The following is a 20,692-nucleotide window of genomic DNA, read 5'->3' as shown; positions in this document are numbered from 1 at the left end:
ACAAACCTTCCACTTTCAGCTTCACTTGTTTCTTCATCAGGATGTTTCTCTCCTTGTTGTAGACGGTGCAGGTGTAGGTGTTGTTGTGTATCCATGTGGGGTATTTCAGGGTCAGACTGAGGTCTCCAGTTTTCAGCAGGTCTTCATTCATCTTTGTTCTGTTTCTGTAAATCTGGTCCTGGTCTTCAAGCTGGTCAGAGCCGTTCTGATACACATGGACCTTCCAGTTGTAACTGTCCATCCACTCCACTTTAGCGTCTTCAGGCAGGTGAGCTGTGGTTTTCCAGGTCAGCTGGACAGACTCCACCCCTGAATCCACCTCCACCACCTGGGGGACTGAGAGGACAACAAATCCCATCATCAGCTGTAGAGACAGCAGCAGCAGCTCTGAGCACATTGAAGAGAAATATTTGGAGTGAAACATGTTTGACTGGTTCCAGTCTGAAATATGTCCCATTCTCCATTGAACAGAGACAAGTTAAGAAGTGTAAACTACTGATGTATTAAATGTTAAATGTTAAACTATCTATTTATGAAGTGAATGAATGATTTCAGAACATTTCCCTGTGTCTTAATCAGGTTCATTCCTTTTCATTCTTATTCCCCAGCACCAGCAGCAGATTGTCTTTCTTGTGTTCATGTATGGTCGAGGGTCTTCTTACCCAAGAACAAACAGGAGCTCTCTAATTATTCATTAATGCCACAAAAGTTCTTCAGTTGTGTGTACGATCAGTTTAGGATCTAATCTGTGATGATGTATGATTCATGTAAACAATGATCTTCAGTTATCATCCTGAACATCATTAATTACCAACAATAATTCATATTAGCCTTTACTGTCATTATACAGTGACCTATACAAAAACCAATTAATAACCATGACTGAAAGTGAATTGTTCTAAATCCATCCACAGGGAATCAGAAGCCAGTGTACTTCTTGTGCAGGTCCCAAGGCATTGTACTTTAACATTGTACCAAGTTCTTCTGGTCACACATCAGCAAACCACTTATTATTGAAAACCCTCTAAAAGCATCAGAAGAGTATATAAAGACCCACTAAAGACCCTCAGAAGACAGAGTCATCAATGCACCAGTCAGGAATCTCTTTTTATCATTATTATTATCTTTATTAATTCTGTTTTTAATGAGGTGCATTGGTTAACACTGTCACCTCACATCAAAAAGCTGTGAAAGAACAACTTCTGGTGGATGACCTACCTGACTGAACAACTTGTCTAAAGGTAAACTGCAAGAGACTGAAGCTGGAAACTGGACGAGACGCTCTGCAGCAGTAGATCTGAGTGTAATCTGTAATGAACATTAATGTAACATCTAATCACCACAGATGAGATGGAAACTGGAATAACTACAAATACATTGGTAGAAAAAATCCATTTTAACAATCAGCATGAATCGTTTGGACAGAAAGATGGAAAATCACTGACCTCTGACCTCTGACCTGTATCTGCAGGACTGACCTCTGCCTCTGACATTGAGCTCCACTTGTTTCTTCATCAGGATCTTTCTCTCCTTGTTGTAGACGGTGCAGGTGTAGATGTCGGTGTCTTTCCATGTGGGGTATTTCAGGGTCAGACTGAGGTCTCCAGTTTTCAGCAGGTCTTCATTCATCTTTGTTCTGTTTCTGTAAATCTGGTTCTGGTCTTCAGGCTGGTCAGAGCCGTTCTGATACACATGGACCGTCCAGTATCTTCTGTCCTTCCACACCACTTTAGCGTCTTCAGGCAGGTGAGCTGTGGTTTTGCAGGTCAGCTTGACAGACTCCACCCCTGAATCCACCTCCACCTGGGGGACTGAGAGGACAACAAATCACGTCATCAGCTGCAGAGACAGCAGCAGCAGCTCTGAGCACATTGAAAAGAAATATTTGGAGTGAAACATGTTTGACTGGTTTCAGTCAAGTTTCAGAAATTAGAAATTAAAGATAAAATGCCAGATAAACAATCATTGTATCGGTTTCTGTGTAAATGTTAAACACTACCCTCCACTTCCTGTCCACCCTCTCCTCCATCCTGTTTCTAACCACCTTTGTGTCCATTCCCTGGGTCTCATCTCCTTAAACTCTTCTCACAAGGACTTTAATGGCAGTTACAGTTTGCTGTAGTGTTACTCTGGTAGTCCCAAATATTTCCTGAGGAAGGTACTGACCTCCATCTCTATGTTTAGTCAATCAAGACTGGCGCCTTTTAGACCAGTGGTCACAGGATTGTGGAGAGAATGTCACGTTGGTGCAACTAAGTTTGCTTTGCCTCTGTTCAGGTCGTCTGACCACAGCCAGCCCTGGTGGTGTTCACTGGTTCTTTCAGTGAGGTCATTTAGATTAAGGTTTCTTACTGACGCCTATCGTTATAGTTTTCTCTGATATTTAGTCGTCACATCAGCGTCAAACTGATTCCACAGTCATGTTTGATGCTGGACTGGTTATATCACTCCTTATTTATTTATTTATTTATGTGTGTCTATTGTCTTCATCTACTAACACTGTGAGAGATTAACACACACAGCATACCTTTGTTGAAGAATCTTCTCAAATACACTCCAAGACCCACAATGACACCAACGATCATGACAACCAGGAGAACCCAGGCCTCGACTGGAAAAATGTACGGTTCTGTGGGTTAAAAACAAAGAACAGAATGAGCTCCACATGAACACCACTACTCTGGTCTAAACTCCTGAATGTCTCAGAGTTCAAACAGGTCTGATATTTTTCCCTGGAGTCCGGGTCGACTGAGTCCATGTTGGCCAGTTCGTACTATAAAGAGGAACTGGCTCTCCCATTAAACAGAGCTAAGATGTGACCATCCTGACGTATTCTGGTAGTTTTATTATTGACTAGAGAAGGTTTATGCTGTTAATAGTTATGGGAATCATGCATGTGCTCAGTAATGTCATTGCTGTTTTACTTCTGCAGTGAGACTGTGAAACTGAAAAGTCTCAACAATAAAAACATTGACAAGACAGAAAAGTAGTTTTAACTTCAATGAATGGATCAGACTTCCACTGACAGTAAAATAAAAATAATAAAGGATTCAACCTCTTAGTCTGACTCAGGCCAAAAGGCTTAGAGATTACAACCCTACAAATGTCAACTGTGTGTGATCATACAGTATACTGCTGTATACAGTGTTAGTATTTATTGCTGACCTTTGACCTGCAGCTGCACGGCTGCCAGTCTGCGTTCGTTTCCAAATGCACTGATGGAGCAGATGTAGGTTGCGCTGTCAGAGAGGCGGGGTTTCCTTAGATTCAGGCTGAAGTCTCCAGTTGTCAAGGCGTCAGTCTTCATGGATGTTCGGTCACTGTAACGCTGGCTTTGGTTTTTCAGTTGATCACCTGTCGTCTGACGCTGATGGACGGTTGATGGACTGAGTTCGTAGCGGATCCACTCCACCGTGGGACGCTCAGGAACAGAAGAGTCATGACAGGGCAACAGGACTGACTCCGCCCCATCAACCACCTCCACAGCCAGGGTTGGCTGGGAAACTGAGAGAACACAAGAGACAGAAACATCAATCATCTGGTTTAATAATAACTGTCACATGCAGGAACTGAAGCAGCCTAACATGTTTAATACATGGTCCAGAGTTCCTGGTGGATTTTGTTAAATATCTGAAGATTGTTCTTCAGCTCAGGGGCAACGTTCTGATATGTGACGAGACTGAACCAGAACTCTTCATCAGCTGACTTAAAGACCGCAACTCACCTTCTTATACAGTTCTGATTTGATTATTTCCTCTGACTGAAGCTGGGGGTTCACATTTTTATTCAACATAAGCCCAGATAGACACACTGAAGACTGATGTGTGTGTGTCCTTGAGAAGTCCTACTTGTTGGATGAGATCAGAAATGTGTCAGTGACTCCAACAATAAAACAGCTCCTGATCACCACTTTGATTTTCTACTGGAAAGACCAGAAACTGTTTGGCCTTGAGTCTTTGTTTCCCTCTGAAACCACATGTTGAGGTTTGTTTCTGACCTTTGACATGTAGATGTACGTCTGTCACTCTCCGTTCTTCTCTTCCATCACTGATGGAGCAGGTGTAGTTGCCGCTGTCAGAGAGGTGGGGTTTTCTCAGAGTGAGGCTGAAGTCTCCAGTGTCTAGAGCATCAGGAGTCATCGATGTCCGCCCCCTGTGAACCCGGTTCTGACCTTTAACTTCATCTGTTCCTCGCTGTTTGTGGACAGATTTGGGACTGAGATCGTTCCTGGTCCAAACCACTGTGGAGTTGTCCACAGGTAAAAAACCCAAGTAGTTGCAGGGTAGCAGGACAGACTCCGCCCCCTCATTCACCTGCACCACACCTGCCAGGGCTTGCTGGGAAACTGAGAGGACACACAAAGAGAAACAGAAATCAGCTGTATGATGTGGGTTTGACTTCACACATGACTGGCTGTAGGTCACATTATCTGCAGGGACCAGAGAAATCAGTTGAACTATCAGTCAGTCAATGAAAAACTAAATTTCATTCACAGACTGAAGTCAAAGAACAGATCATTGAATGTGTTTCAACAGTTTTCATAGATTTGGCTGAAAAACTTCCTCTCTTACTCAAAGTAATGAGTAATGACATTTGTAAGATTGTGTTGATCAGGTCTGTCCTCTACTCCAGTCCTGTAACAGTTTAGAGTTCAATCAACCAGAACTGATAAATGAACTCTTGGTGCACCATCTCTCAGGACTGATCTCTGCACTACAATCCATCAGTAAAAGGCTTCCTCTGGTCCTGGTACTAACACAGAGAAAAAACTCTTCTTTAAGAGCACTGATCGAAACCAGAAACTGTCTCAAGGTCCAAACTAGAACCGAGTTATTCATGTCAAGTACTGAGAGATGGCTTCTTGCTTTCCCAGATTTACAAGTCTGGAACACTAAGAAGCTAACATGCAGCAAACACAGAGAGAAAATCTACTGATTGGAGCAAGATGTTACTGAGAAACATCCTTCATGTTCACAGTCTGCTTGTCTAGAAGGTTCAGGGGGGCTGGGTCCAAAGTCAATGTTCTGTTCTCTTGTCTTCTTTCTAGCATTTCTAGTTAACATGGCGTCATTATACAGATTTTTGTCTTTATGTCCACTCCAGGACACCGTACCTCACTGTGTTTGTGTTTGATAGTTAACCTCTGACCTGGTTACAGTTCTCAATGTCAGGAACAGAACACTGGACCAACTGTTCTCTGATCATCTGATACATCCAGACATGTGATAGTCAACGTTCTGTCCTCTGTGGTGCTCAGAAAGCTTTGGATCATTTGTGTTGATTCCAGTAAGAAACCATTTGAAGACTGACCTGTTGTTAATGTGTCAATGTTCAGACTTTTGTCTAGAGACCGAAATAAACAGGACGGAGGCTGTGAAGTCCAGACCAGGACATTCAGTTTGTTACAGTCACTGAAGACCTGTCCCATATTCACCACTGGAAACATTAGGATAGGGTCCCCGACCCCCCACTGATTTCAGAAGTGGGGGGTGGTGGGGCACAAGTATTTTTAATGAAACTCTAATCTTTCAGTTCACTGTGTTTTCTAGTAGTTCTTCTAGTTTTCTATTGCTACTTTTAGATAGATGGATAGTTTTTTAATTAATCCCAAACTGGGAAATTTCTCTGTTGCAGCAGCAGTGTGCAGGCATTCAACACCATACATAAATATAACAAAAAGCTAAAAATCAACAATAAAAAATAGAGAACTAAAAAAAAGAACAAAAATCTATACACAATATTTACAAAAATGTAAGTTTAATGTTCCCTTTTTTGGTTTGACTGGTTGTAAAGCATGTAGCAAAACATTATCACCCAATTCTGTGTTTGACCTTGTTAGTCAACTTCACTCCAACTCAGCACCACCAATTTTACACTTATTTATGGAATATATGGTAAACAGAGCTCATTTACATAGCACCACCCAGTGGTGGGCAGGTCAAACTGGCATCACAGGTGGAGAGAAACTGTCGGCACGCACATACGCACATGGACACCGATTCAAACGTTAATGTAAATGAAACCTCTGATATTATCCTTCTAGCTGACGTGACCCAGGCAGAACAAACGAACAACTTACAGTAGCAGGTTAACAAGGACTCCTGACCGCAGACTGGCAATCAAGGTGGAGTGACAGCAAGGTGGAGTGACAGCGGGGACGGCCAATCACACAAGAAACGGCAGAGCCAATGGAGGAGCTTGTGGGCGGGTCTAAACTAAGATAAACAGGCGTCAGCTTGAGCGGCCGTTTTCCGCTTGGTCCTAGTGCTTGACGAGTCTCCGTTTACTATAACATTGTTAAGACGGTAAAAAGTTCAGGGGACCAAAACGGCCTTTTGAAAAAGTGCAGGGGACACGTACCTGTGCTGCCCCCCCCCCCCCCCCCCCCCCAAAAAAAAATAAAATAAAATAATAGTAAGGCATCTGGATGAGGAAACTAGTCGTCAACATCTCCCCATGAAGAACTCACTAGCTGACAGTTTCACTTTCAAACACATTAACATTTGTAATGTTTCTGTCCAACAGTGAAGTCCTGACCTGCAGCCAGATCATCAAGCAGTCGTTGGCTCTGAGCTCACGTTAAATCTGTTTGATTCTTAGTTCGTTGATGTGATTTTACATTTACAGCCGTGATAGAAACAATCAACGTGAACAGAACATCAGACTCTGCTTCTGGACGTGTCCCTCACAGAAAAACTAAGACCTAATCAAAGTTGAAACAGGTCATCACTGACTTTCTTTAAAGAGACAGACGTGAGAGAAATGATATCAGACTGAAGTGATAATCAGATCCAGGAAGAAGACGATATAGATAGCAAATAGTAATTGAAACGATGTTAAATCAACATCCCGCTGTCAACGATAAAGTCATTGAATCAACGTCGAACTCTGATGTTGATTCATCATCATGTTGCACCCTCTATTATCATTGAAACAACGTTTAAATCATACCTAGAGATCAACAGAATTTCATGGTATTTCGATTACAATGGATATTGAAACAATGTTGAAATCCCAGCATATCAACGAAACTTCAACGGTATTTTAGTATACCACAGGTTTAATCTGAAGGTCTATAATTTTAATATAATATTAAAAACATTATAGGCTATTATAGCTTTATCGACAGCCAGGATGGGCTAACAAAATATAGAAAATAGAAACTATACCTTTAGGCTATAACCTAGACTAGCACAAATGACACCCCACACATTCTTTAAAAATTAAACAACCGTTTTTATTGTATCATTTCATTTTTTCTTTTTCTTTTAACGTGCTAACTCCTGCTGCGTCTGTCTTCCAGCTCCTCCCGCTCGGTCTGGGGCGTAGCGCCACTTCTGCGCAGCTTGAGCGAAGTCCAGTGTTTACCGTTTTCAGTCGTTGAGTCAAGGCATCTGAAATAGAACACAAGCAAAAGTAGGCCTACTGTGATTTAGTCAATGCTTTGTTCAAGCAAGCTTTATCGTCAAGGATTGGGAGCAGGACATAGCACGAAAACAGTACACATAGGGAACTCAAATACACACACACGCTACACACACAGGGGTGGACGCAGCCACCCACACACGAAGGGTCACACACGGGGTAGAATAATATGGGGTGCCGTTTGTAAAGCGGCTCATGCTGAAAATAACAGCAACATTTTGTCACATTTAGCTTCAAACAATGTTTAAAAAACTGGTGTGAATTTTTGAGAGTCACTTTTTTGCACATTTACAAGAATATTTGTCAACTTAGAGATATTTTAAATATTTAAATCTAAATGCTAAATCTAAATCTAAATCTTAAATTTAAATCTAAATCTAAATCTTAAATCTAAATGTTAAATCTAAATCTAAATCTAAATCTTAAATCTAAATGTTAAATCTAAAAAACTCACACCGGTAGATTCAAATTTCGCGGTCATCTGTCATCTTTTTTTTTTTTCACCTGTCATCTATGTGTGTACGTGTTTACATGTGTACAGCCCCGTCATCATCGCCCGGCTATAACGCTAAATTATACAATTTATGCTTTGCTGCTCAGAACATCTTCACGTAATCTTGAACTCACATTTACACACCTTGTTTTTCAGCTCATGAGTTCGTCACTTCGCACTGCGTCACTTACCGGTGTGAGTTACTGTTTATAGAAACATATGTGCTACACATAAAGTGCATTGGTGCTAGTAGCAAATCTCTACTGGCTACCGTTAGCTAGTTTAGTTAAGTTAGCCTTGACAAGAATCCAATGCTACGTGATTTGGAAAAAACGTACTTATCGAGGTGGCCTGTGGTGGCCCTGTGGCGGTTGCTGTCGCTGTGGAAAGACGTATCGCCGCCAGAACGGCTCTGCCGATGTTCTCCGCTAACGCCGATTCATTCATTGCCATGTTTGCAGAGCGACCATGGCCGACAGTACAGTACAGTGTACCACACCCTTCATAAAAGTGACACTAAAAACTCAAAGTACTCATCAAATAAAGTTTATCCAAACGTGTTTGTTATTTTAGGTAGTTATTATCACGATAATCCACGTCCAAGAGTCCATTTCCCCGGATAAGATGGGTTTTTATTCGTTATTTGCCATTATAAACACACTCTGACTTCTTTGAGCTTTTATTTTGCTACTTCCGGTTACCGGCATTTGAATTTGTATATTAGCTAAATATTTAGTTTCACCCGAAATATTTAGATTTAAGATTTAGATTTAGATTTAGATTTAACATTTAGATTTAGATTTAACATTTAGATTTAAGATTTAGATTTAGATTTAGATTTAACATTTAGATTTAACATTTAGATTTAACATTTAGATTTAACATTTAGATTTAGATTTATATTTAACATTTATATTTAGATTTAACATTTATATTTAAGATTTAGATTTAGATTTAGATTTAACATTTAGATTTAAGATTTAGATTTAGATTTAACATTTAGATTTAACATTTAGATTTAGATTTAGATTTAACATTTAGATTTAACATTTAGATTTAGATTTAAATTTAACATTTACATTTAAATTTAGATTTAGCATTTAGATTTAACATTTAACATTTAACATTTAGATTTAGATTTAGCATTTAGATTTAAATATTTAAAATATCTCTAAGTTGACAAATATTCTTGTAAATGTGCATAAAAGTGACTCTCAAAAATTCACACCAGTTTTTTAAACATTGTTTGAAGCTAAATGTGGCAAAATGTTGCTGTTATTTTCAGCATGAGCCGCTTTACAAACGGCACCCCATAGAATAAGGGGTAATCACGCTACACTAAAACACGTACATAAAACAGTAAATAAGGCATAACACACACGAAACAACCCCAAAGTTCTCCAAAGTTCTCAAAGTTATAGCACATGTGAACGTTTTGTTTTAATTAGTAACATCACATCAGAAGACTTTACTGCGGCTAATGACATGACAGAAAAGATGCGTTTAGCCATGCAACTTCCACAAGCCTTGCGATAGCTTTCCGTCAAATTTAGGTGAACTTGTGCAAAGTTAATACAGAAATAATACAGTGGATAACGTAGTGGTGATACCGACTTAAAAGCAATATCCGATCATCTGACATTCCACTAGCATAAATGCTAACTATATCAGAAGAAAAGTTAACCTAACTTGACAATGACGGCAAACACCGTAAGGCTTATACAGCGTATAAACTACGGTACTTTTAAACGTTTAGATTACAGAACTGTGCATGCCTCCGATCCTAGTTTCCCGTTATCTAACGTTAACGTTACAGTAAGGTAAGGAGCGTTACCACAACTTTGACAGCAACATCCTACGTCTAACATCTAAACATGACCACAAAATAAATGATGAAAAATGCACCATGTAAATAAACACGAACATTCAATTAGTACAATTGAGCAAATATGAGAGAAAATGCATGCTTACCTGCAGTGTTGGGGAGTAACGGAATACATGTACCGGCATTACGTATTCAGGATACAAATTATGAGTAACTGTATTCCGTTACAGTTACAATTTAAATAGCTGGTATTTAGAATACAGTTACATTCTTGAAATCAATGGATTACATGACGATACTTCTGTTTCACGAGTTTACCGTAAATCCTCTAATATTGGCCTGTATTCCATTAGCGGCCGGGTCTTCAACATTGGCCGGTCTCGCTGTCAGCGGAGGTAAATAAAGGTCGGTCTCTAATAGTGGCCGGGGCTATTATTAGAACCATCTCGGCAGGTCAGGGTTTCGGCGGCACGGTGTGGGAGGATCCCCTCAGCGGGACCTCTCCCTGGCGTCGGCCGGCCCCCGCCGGGCGCATTTCCTCCGCGGCGGTGCGCCGCCTAGTGCTCGGGGCGAAGGTGGCTCGTCGGCTCCGGCCACGAGCTTTACAGCGACCCCCCGCATCTCACCTCACCGCTTCCCTGGGGTCGTGGAATCAGTGCTCACTGCGCCCTCTCTCCGTGCGGGGAGGGACGGGTCCCACTCGCTCCCGGCGCTCATTTGTTGTTAATGTTCTGTATGCATACCATGTTATGGTAACTGTACGGTAACCTAGTATTTTATAGGTTCAAATAGACACAAAATCTTGTTTTTATTAATTCTACTCGTAGTTCGTTTTGCTCAAATAGAAATTAAGGCCTGCCTCTAATTCTGGCCTCCTTCCAATAAAGGCCTGGGCCGCTATGCGCTTGAGTCAAATAAAGGCCCGGGCCTGTATTAGAGGAAATACGGTATTCACTTTCTAAATAAATTAACTCAACGATCCATGCATTTCCCAGAAGCCTCAATATGAAAACGAAAAAAAGCTGCGTGATCAGTCACAATGGAGTCGGGAAAGGAGCTAGCAGAGGTAGAGCTAGAACCGGCACAACAGGACAAGAATGTGTTTTCATCGTGAAAATTCAAAGATCATTTCACCTTCAAGAAAGAAAAGGGACGCAATATAACAGAACAGAAGAACACACCAGAATAGGCCTGTTTAGTAAGCAGAATTTGATGGTCGCATTCCTACACTTATAAAATGCAATTCAATGTGGAAGTAATCCAAGTATTCAGAATACGTTATTTAGATTGAGTAATGTAACGGAATACGTTACAAATTACATTTTTGGGCATGTATTCTGTATTCTGTAACGGAATACATTTTGAAAGTATCCTTCCCAACACTGCTTACCTGATGGACTCAGAAATGAGATGTGTGTGGTGCAGTTGGTCTACCACATCGGTCTCCCGGTCAACTACAATTCTATGACTTTTCAATCATATTTCCCGGTCAACTATAAATCAATGGTTTTTCAACAATCCGGTTCCCGGTCAACCCTATATCGATGTTTTTTCAACATCTGTGTCATCACCAGGTGCGTATAAGGGCGCCGCCCCCGCCCCCACCCCGGGAGGGGGGGAGGGGGGCGTATAAGCCTAACTATAGATCAACATTGTTCCAATGCCACTGTAATCAACATTACATTGGTCAGGCATTCATCAGTATTGCAATGGTGATTCAACATTTATTTAGTGTTGAAATTTCAATGTCAACCATTCTGATGATTTTGATGGAAAAACAATATATTTTCAATGTCACCTTGCTGTCTGGGTAGGAAAAAGTAGTATACTTGAAGTTTATTTTATTAAAAATACTTGACTATAAGTATAAGTATAGTAAGTATACTACAGACCATGTACTTGTAGTGTACTAGAAAGTATACTAATTTAATACTTCTTCCGGCTAAATTGGAACGTTTTAAGTATATAAAAGTATACTTTAAGTTTACTTATAAACGTATACTTTAAGTATACTTTTATAAACTAAAATGTAGACTAGAAGTACACTACCAGTACACTAGCAGTATATAGATGAGTGTACTTGTGGTATACTAGAAAGTATACTAATTTAATACTAATTCTGGCTAAATTGGAACGTTTAAAGTATACTTGAAGTATACTTTTATAAACTAAAATGTAGACTAGAAGTATATGCCTAGTACACTAGCAGTATATAGATGAGTGTACTTGTGGTATACTTAGAGTATACTTTTATAAACTAAAACATGGACTAGAAGTATATAACTAGTACACTAGTAGCATATTGAAGAGTGTACTTGTGGTATACTTAAAGTATACTTTTATAAACTAAAATGTGGATTAGAAGTATATACCTAGTACACTAGTAGTATATAGATGAGTGTACTTGTTGTATACTTGAAAGTGTACTTTTGTAAACTTAAAATGACCTTAAAAAGTATAAAGCATACTTTTATAAACTTAAAAATGTTCCAATTTAGTCCGAAGAAGTATTAAATTAGTTTACTTTCTAGTACACTACAAGTACATGGTCTGTAGTATACTTTCTATACGTATACTTATACTCAAGCATACTTAATTAAATGAACTTCAAGTATACTAGTTTTTGCTAAGGGTAAGTATGAACTTAGAATTACTGAAACTGAAAAACACAATTTTTTGGTATTTTACTTGTCATTATACTACAAGTATACTTGTAAGTTTGCTTAGCATATCACTTGTAGCATACTATTTATATACTTGAAATATACTTCTTCTAGCATTCTCTAAGTATTCTTAAAGTTAACCCATACTGTGTGTACACTAGACTGCAATGTATTTACAAAATCACAAGACAGAATGTTGAGAACAAGTTTGATATATTTATAGAACATTTTATAACATACCATACAGTGTATTTAGAAATACCTGCTTAAAGATGTGCATCTCAAAAACAAAGAGCTTCTATAAAATCAAGTCCTTCTTTGCTGAAAAATTAAAAAGTTCACATTTACATGTAAAAATGAGAACCAAAGTCCTTCCTTGTCAAAAGACAAAGGTAAAAGAAAAGTGTACATCTTTGGAACCAAAAATAATAAATACCTTGACAGAAACAAAAACGTTACTTTTATAACTTCTTTTCAGCTACTTGCTTGGCATAGCTTATACTGTTGCATTTCTATCTTCTGATTGGTCTCACATCTTGCATGGTGATGTCAGGGAACTTGGCCTGGACATGGACTGTGAGGGAAAAAACACAAAACATTACTTCAGTGTTGTTTCTATTCACTATCCACAATTAACACAATTGTTAAAGAGGCATGAAGGATGGTTTATCAGGTGCATGTCTGAACTTAAATGCAATCAGGAAAAAAAAACTCTATAGAGGGAATGCACATACATCACACCCCAATCAGCTAGACCAGGGATGGGCAACTTAAATGATGGAGGGGGCCCCAATTTTTCATCGACACTACCAGAGGGCCAACTAGGGCCGCACACTTAACCATATATGATAAAACTGCCATTTTAAATATGTTTGTGTGTGTGTGTGTGTGTGTGTGTGTGTGTGTGTGTGTATATATACATACATACATACATATATGTATATATACATGTGTATATATGTATGTGTGTGTGTGTTTATTGAAGCAAACAAAAATAACCACTTAGTTATGTTTTTTTAGTGCAAAAGGCTCATGAGAATAAAACTTACAAATCACCATCCTCTTCAAGGATGTCAGAAACCTGCAGAACATTAGACAAACATTAATTGCAAGAACTAATTTGTGATTTTTTTACACTAAGAAAGAGTTGAACATTTTCCCTGTATACCCACTCTACCTCACCACTACCAGCAGTGGCCACTGGTAAAAGTTGCTGTTGTTTGTGTACTTTTGATTTAAGGTCCGCTATGATAGCAGCCCTTGCAGCTTCAGTATACTTCTGGTATTTATCTTTGTGCAACGTGTTGTAGTGGCAACTTAAACTGAAATCTTTCATGGCAGATAACGTCTCTAAGCAGACTACGCACATAGGTTTGCTTTTAAATTCCTCTCTCCTCCGCTCTTAGCCATGGCTCAATGTCTCTTCTTCACTGGTGGAGAAGACCCGGTGGAAGGGTGTACGAGGCGGCGTCTGCATAGAGGCCATCCAGTGGCCAACTGTGTCGTTACAAATGATTCAGTGCCGCAGAGGACACATTTTTATAATTATCAAAAATTAATCTAAAGGCCACTTCGTGTGAGGTCGCGGGCCGTGTGCGGCCTCCGGGCCACCAGTTGCCCGGCCATCCCTGATCTAGACTGAATATGACAGAGTGGTAACTGATGGAAAACAATGGGCAGCATGCCGGCGGTGACGTCACGTGCAAACAACTGGGCTATGACAAAGTGACAGATTAAATCAATGCTATCAAGGTAACTAGGAAGAAATAAAATGCAACAACTTACCACCAAACATTAAAACCTTTGCTGGGAAAAAGGCTGGACCGTCTGACTTTTCTCTGCCTTTAATGTCCCACTTCACCTCCATGTCGTTTTCTCCTTCTTTCCTTGTTGAGAACGGGACCGTTGGTTTTTCTTTGGAGAACAAGATCGTTACCTGCAGCGGTGGACGCCAGTTTGAAATTAGGCTCCCATTGGCTGCCAGGTAGGGAGGCGGGAACATGGACCGGAAGCGCGACCGTACAGTTTATGTGCGCGACACTGTGACAGCTAGAGCTGAGAAGCTTCTGAATTAGGTCATTAGAGCTAACATGGAGAAACGTCATAGACCTTATAAAAGACATTTGGAGGATTACACAGCAGAGATTCCAAGGACTACCAAGTACAGATGGAAAGTAAAAGTAAGTAACAGATAATGATCATGATGTCTAAGATCAGAACACAGCAGCTAGCTTGCTGCTTACAGTGCAGCAGAGCTTTATGTTCAACACAGTTGGTAGAATATTCCATTCCATTACTTTCCACAGGCTGCTGGTGATGTGAGGTCAGCTCCAAGATTATCATGTGTCTAGCTTTATATTAAATGACCGTTTCCAGTTGCATATTTATGTTGAACTGGTTTGATATGTAAGAAAAATCATCATCAGTTGAAAATGTCAGACTAAAATGTAATGTTTTATTTTAGTTTATTTGGGGACTATATAAATTACTGGTTGCATTAATTTGTAATACATTTAGTTGAGCAACTTTGATTAAATTCATCAATTTGTAGCCTAGTTTTGAATATATATATATATATATATATATATATTGTAGAAATATTTATAGTAATTTAAGGCGAAATGTTGAATCTGGTTTTATTTTCAAAGGTAATTGCTACCCATGCACTATGGACAGTCTCATTTGGAGGTATCTTCCCAAAAAATGTTGGGATGATTTTATGTTAAAAATGCACTCAGTATACCCATGGGGAATGAAATGACTTGAGTAATTATTGACATTCATATTTGAACACCCCACCTTTCCAGGACAGGACAGAACTACAGGACAACACACAAGATGACATGAGTCGGCCTATTTGTTTCCCACAGAGAAGTTAGAGATGATTCAACAGTAGGAGCTCCTCCACACCTAGGCTTTTGGATACTGCCTTTCAACAGGTAAATACACAATGACACAGTTTGTCCAAGTTATTACAGACATCCAATCTTGAAATATGCCAGGACATCTTCTGTTGCCAGGATACATTACCCCATGTATCTGGGTAACTTTCTTATCCTGCTTGATTCAGTTATAAGAATCTTCCCTAAACTGTGCTGTCAGCTCCCCTGGTAGGTATAATCATTACCACATGTCATATGCCATGTCACTGATTTATATAATATTCATCAGAGGGCTTCCAGTGACACCCTCAAAATGTCAACAGTGCACACATGTAGTTTACTGTACATGTAGTTAGAGGTTTGCTGTAATAGTTGAGTGCATTCATACCATCTAACGGACAGTTTATCTTAATTGTGGTACATTTTGACCTATCCTCTAGTCTAACCCAAGTGTAGACGAATGACAACATTGTCAGCACAAGGCAAAGGCTACAGCAAACCACCTGCACAATTTCAGTCATCGTTTTATTAACTACATTGTTCATTCTCTTTCCTTGGTTCACATGTAGAATGATAATAAAGATAACCAAATCAACACAGAAGAACACTGGAACAACACTTCCAACAGTGAAGAAGATGATGATGAAGTCAACACTGGGAACCCTACCACAAGTAAACTGGATGTGAACATTTCAGACTAAAGAAGAGATACAACAGTGCTGTATGCTTCAAAGATGATACGTTTAGTTTAATTAATGACTTGGTTATTTTTAAACAAACGTGTTGACATCAAATTTCTGCTTTTTGTTCATGTGCCAAACTATGTTGTGTGTTAGTTGAGGTACTGAATCAGACAGGCCTGTATGTAAAGATTCACTGTACAAAGTACTTTATATATGAGAATAAAAAAAAATAATAAAAAAAACTGTTAATGCTGTCTGGCCTGACATGATTAAAACTAATGTGTTCTTGTTGAAACAGATGATGATGTGTACTTAACACCATTGCCAAACTCTTATGAAAGGGACTAGAACTTGATCAATAAAGACAAGTCAATGTTTCTGTTGTTGTGTATGTTTTTAAGGTACATAAAGATAATGATAGTGAACACACATACTATTTACTGTAAACTTTTAAAGTCCAGCACTATATGATCTTGAACATGTAAGTTTCTAACAGGGGTAATACCTCAAATTGTGTAGTGGAAAAAAATGTTATTCTCCTAAATTAAATATACGATCAAGTCAATGACTTGATCTTATTCTGTACTTGGACTAAGATATACTAAGTATTAGTACTTTGCGGCAGAAAGTAGTAAAAAGTATACCAAAGTACAAGTATAAGCTTTAGTCTTAAAGTATAAGTGTAAGTCTTAGTATATATATACTTAGACTTAGACTTTTCTTTATACTTTTCAGTATAAGCCAAGTATACTTCACTATACTATTCTTAAGTATATGAAATATAGTATATAAAAAGTAAACTTCAAGTATACTACCTCAATTTTAGTATAAAATAAGTATACTTGTAGTACACTTGAATAAACTTCATTTTGCTAAGGGTATCTTACCGTGAACGAGGATCACAAACACCACCAACGTCTTCATCTTCCTGTCAAAACTCCAAGAACTCATTTGATGTGTTTGAACTCTTCTTCAGATCATGAGACACTTCTGACTTTCCTCCCCTCTCTTCAGCTGCTCCCACTGAAGTGAAAGTGTACAAAAAAAGAAGGAAGAACGAGTTTCTGGACAGCATCCACAACTGTAACTGACTGCTGAAGGTGTCGGTTTGGTTTTTGACGAGGCAGCACGGACGTAATGGGGGGGGGGGCGACATGTCCCCTGCACTTTTTCAAAAGGCCGTTTTGGTCCCCTGCACTTTTTACCGTCCAAAAACAATGTTACTATAGTAAACAGAGAAAAGTCAAGCACTAGGACCAAGCGGAAAACGGCCGCTCAAGCTGACGCCTGTTTATCTTAGTTTAGACCCGCCCACAAGCTCCTCCATTGGCTCTGCCGTTTCTTGTGTGATTGGCCGTCCCCGCTGTCACTCCACCTTGCTGTCACACCGGTCTGCCAGTCTGCGGTCAGGAGTCCTTGTTAACCTGCTACTGTAAATTGTTCGTTTGTTCTGCCTGGGTCACGTCAGCTAGAAGGATTGTAATATCAGAGGTTTCGTTTACATTAACGTTTGAATCGGTGTCCATGTGCGTATGTGCGTGCCGACATTGATTCAGTTTCTCTTCACCTGTGATGCCAGTTTGACCTGCCCACCACTGGGTGGTGCTATGTAAATGAGCTCTGTTTACCATATATTCCATAAATAAGTGTAAAATTGGTGGTGCTGAGTTGGAGTGAAGTTGACTAACAAGGTCAAACACAGAATTGGGTGATAATGTTTTTCTACATGCTTTACAACCAGTCAAACCAAAAAAGGGAACATTAAACTTAAAAGTAACAACAGAAAACTAGAAGAACTACTAGAAAACACAGAGAACTGAAAGATTAGAGTATAGGAGCCTAAACGCTATTGTTGTTTATTAGTGTTTGAATAATAATTTAAGTTGATATGTGGAAAAAGGTTGTGTTAAAAATTATGATAAAAAAGAGGTGTTTACATTATTTACAAGTGAAAGGTTCATAGTAATAAGTTAATATTTCATTTATTTCACTTAAAAATGTGTGGATGTTCTTAGGTTTAAAAATCGTGCATGTAAGCTTTAATGGGGAGTATATGTGTGTGCGTGGTTGACGTAAAGCAGTTGACGTAAAGCAGTTAGTCAGGTGCAGTCATCATGGAGTGGAGCCACACAGTTTTTTGACCTCTTCTCTTCTCTTCTCTTCTTTTTGCTCTTTACTTTACCGTTAGACTCCGCATTCTCGCTATATTTAGCTCTTGCCTTTTTTATTTTTCATAATGCTGGACTATTGTATTTTGACCAATTTTTCGGAGTAAACAATGAAAAGAAACGAAGGAATCTGTGGAGTTTTTTTTTGTCGTTTAAGTGGATAACGAGGGAGGAAAGCGTCAAGCTCATGGCTTCGGTGTTTAGGAATTTACATAGAGTTTTCTTGAAAATACTTGTGTCCCCCCCACTTCTGAAATCAAAATTTAGTCCTTGCAAGGGAGGACAGGATGTCTGGAAACGTCAGCTGTTTGTCTTTAAATATCAGGTGACAGGTGAGATCTGTTGCTGTTGTTGTGAAGATCATTGTCAGTGACACGTGGAGCGTCTGTTCACTTTCCTTTTGTTCTCATCACATTTCTTATTGATTTGACTACTGCCCATCCCCCATCACTCCAGCTTTCATCCCTCTGTTCAAACTTCCTGGATGAGTTATTGCTCTAGAGCCACATGCTGTAACTAAAACTCTGACACATACATAATAACAGACTCTTTGGATTCATGTCTGTCTGAACCCAGTTTGATGTATTAAATACAGATGGATCTGTGACTTTGTCTCTGTCAGAATGAACTCAACTCAACTCTAAATGTGATCCACATCTGCAGTGTGGACACATGAACATTTCATGGCTGTAGCTGCTGCCAACATGTTTGACTTCCATTCACGTCATACGTTTGTCATTTGACATATTAGTCGAAAAATCAGAAGTCTGTCAACCCCTATCACAGACATTTAAAAACATCACGGATGAGAAAACATTTCTTACACCTTCGGCTGTAACTAGTAAAGGAACATGTTTGAGGGTTTTATACGTCCAGAGTTGATCAGAAATCACCTCTGCAGTCACTGATAGTCAGTCTAACAGCAGCCTGCTAAACAACACACTGCCTAGATTTAGGATGTAATCTGGATTTGGAACTGAAGGATGACTTTTTAACAGGAACATGAATTAACTGACTGAATGAGGCCCTGGACAGACTAATATTAGAAGTAAAAGTGCATAATGTCTATAATAATCTATCAATCAATCAATCAATCGATCTTTATTTATAAAGCACTTTAAAAACAACGAGGTTGGCCAAAGTGCTGTACGCAGACAATCTATAATACGTGGGTTTTGGTTGATGGACGGCATATGTTGCTGTTGTCATGGAGATCATTGTCAGTGACACACAGAGCCTCTATTTACTTTCTTTTTGTTGTCATCACATTTCTTTATAATTTGACTGCCACCCATCCCTACGTTCCTTCATTCCTCTACCTTCCTGGATGATTGAGTGCTGGCAGCTGAAAGACAGATGAGTCGTCAGTGTCAGAGACTTTCAGCTTTATTTCAGCTTAATTTCAAACTTCCACTGACTGTGATCTAGTCAGGTTGATAGATTCAAGTCAGGAAAGGAGTGTGAGTTCAGTTTTAGTAGACGCCTAGAAACTGTTTGCAGTACTCAGTCTGTTTCCTGTAACACAGTAACCAGCGTTACCGGTCACTGTGTTTCACATCCAAATACAAATCCCAGCTCATATGAACCCAATCATTGTTTGATCTGGTTTTATTTACGTTTTACTAAACAGGGTTTGGGCTCTGTGCTACAGGGGGAGGGAGGTCACTTCTCCATATAGGATATAGACATCTGCTGTAAACTGAGTCCGCAGTTGATGTGTCCCTGATTTATTTTTATTGGTTTATTGGTCACTTGGTTGCAGACGGGGAATCTGAAAATACTTTTGACACAAGGTCTTAAATTTCTGAATGTGGTCTGTGTTTTACTTCCTGCAATACGTAGAGGGTTAACGAGTTCATCTCTAAAGTCCTGGGGTGCTGGGAGGTTAAGCTTGACTAAAGAAATAAATCAGGAAGAGCTTCAAAACTCTCAGGTCCACATGAATGACCCATGAATCAAACTGGGTTTTTACCTCTTGAAAGGGAATCTGGCTACAAAATACTACTGATTCCACTACAGGAGATAATGTACACACATTTTATTTAGCCTGGGCATCATCACATTCTACCATTGTGCACATTATACAATCCATAAGAATATTGATATTTCCTCCCTATGGCTAAAACTGACTGTCACTACTATATGACTGTAGTGTTTGTCATGTGTAGTACCACCATTAGCTCACTAGATGGAGGCAAAGGTATGATGTATGAAAATGAAGCACAGGGATCATTCTGCAAGGAAGTCACAATTATTTGACTAAATATTAAGACATAAGAGGAAATGACATGCTGACTGTGAAATTCAAAGTCTGTCTGTGTGTTTTCTCTGTTAGCTGAGACTAGCTGGTTAGCTCCTGCTCTGTGATGCTTGATATGAATGGAAAGATTAGCTTCTCTAGTTTTAAATGACACCCAGCATGACAGAGTGTGTATCTCTGATATTTACAGGGCTCTTTAAACAAAAATCACTAAGATATTCAACTTGGTAACAAACAAAATTTCCTGGATGGCTGTCAGCTCAGACATGCTGATGCGATGGGCTGATTTTACC

At 39.3% G+C, this 20,692-nt stretch overlaps 1 protein-coding gene across 1 annotated transcript; it reads right to left on the bottom strand.

The window, feature by feature from the left end:
- Positions 1-608: 608 nt before the first annotated feature.
- Positions 609-8,371, bottom strand: LOC311492037 (uncharacterized protein; the record flags this gene model as incomplete). Its single annotated transcript, XM_084550160.1, has 4 exons — positions 609-2,629; positions 3,166-3,504; positions 3,998-4,345; positions 8,257-8,371. 4 exons carry the CDS (start codon positions 8,369-8,371, stop codon positions 2,487-2,489), a joined length of 945 nt encoding a protein of 314 aa, XP_084406286.1. The 3' UTR covers positions 609-2,486.
- Between the last annotated feature and the right edge of the window lie 12,321 nt (positions 8,372-20,692).

The sequence above is a fragment of the Chelon labrosus genome (genome assembly GCF_963514085.1).
Source record: "Chelon labrosus genome assembly, chromosome: 1".
NCBI classification, from domain to species: Eukaryota; Metazoa; Chordata; class Actinopteri; order Mugiliformes; family Mugilidae; genus Chelon; species Chelon labrosus.
The sequence above is the reverse complement of the archived record's forward strand: the minus strand, read 5'-3'. Positions and strand labels throughout refer to the sequence as shown.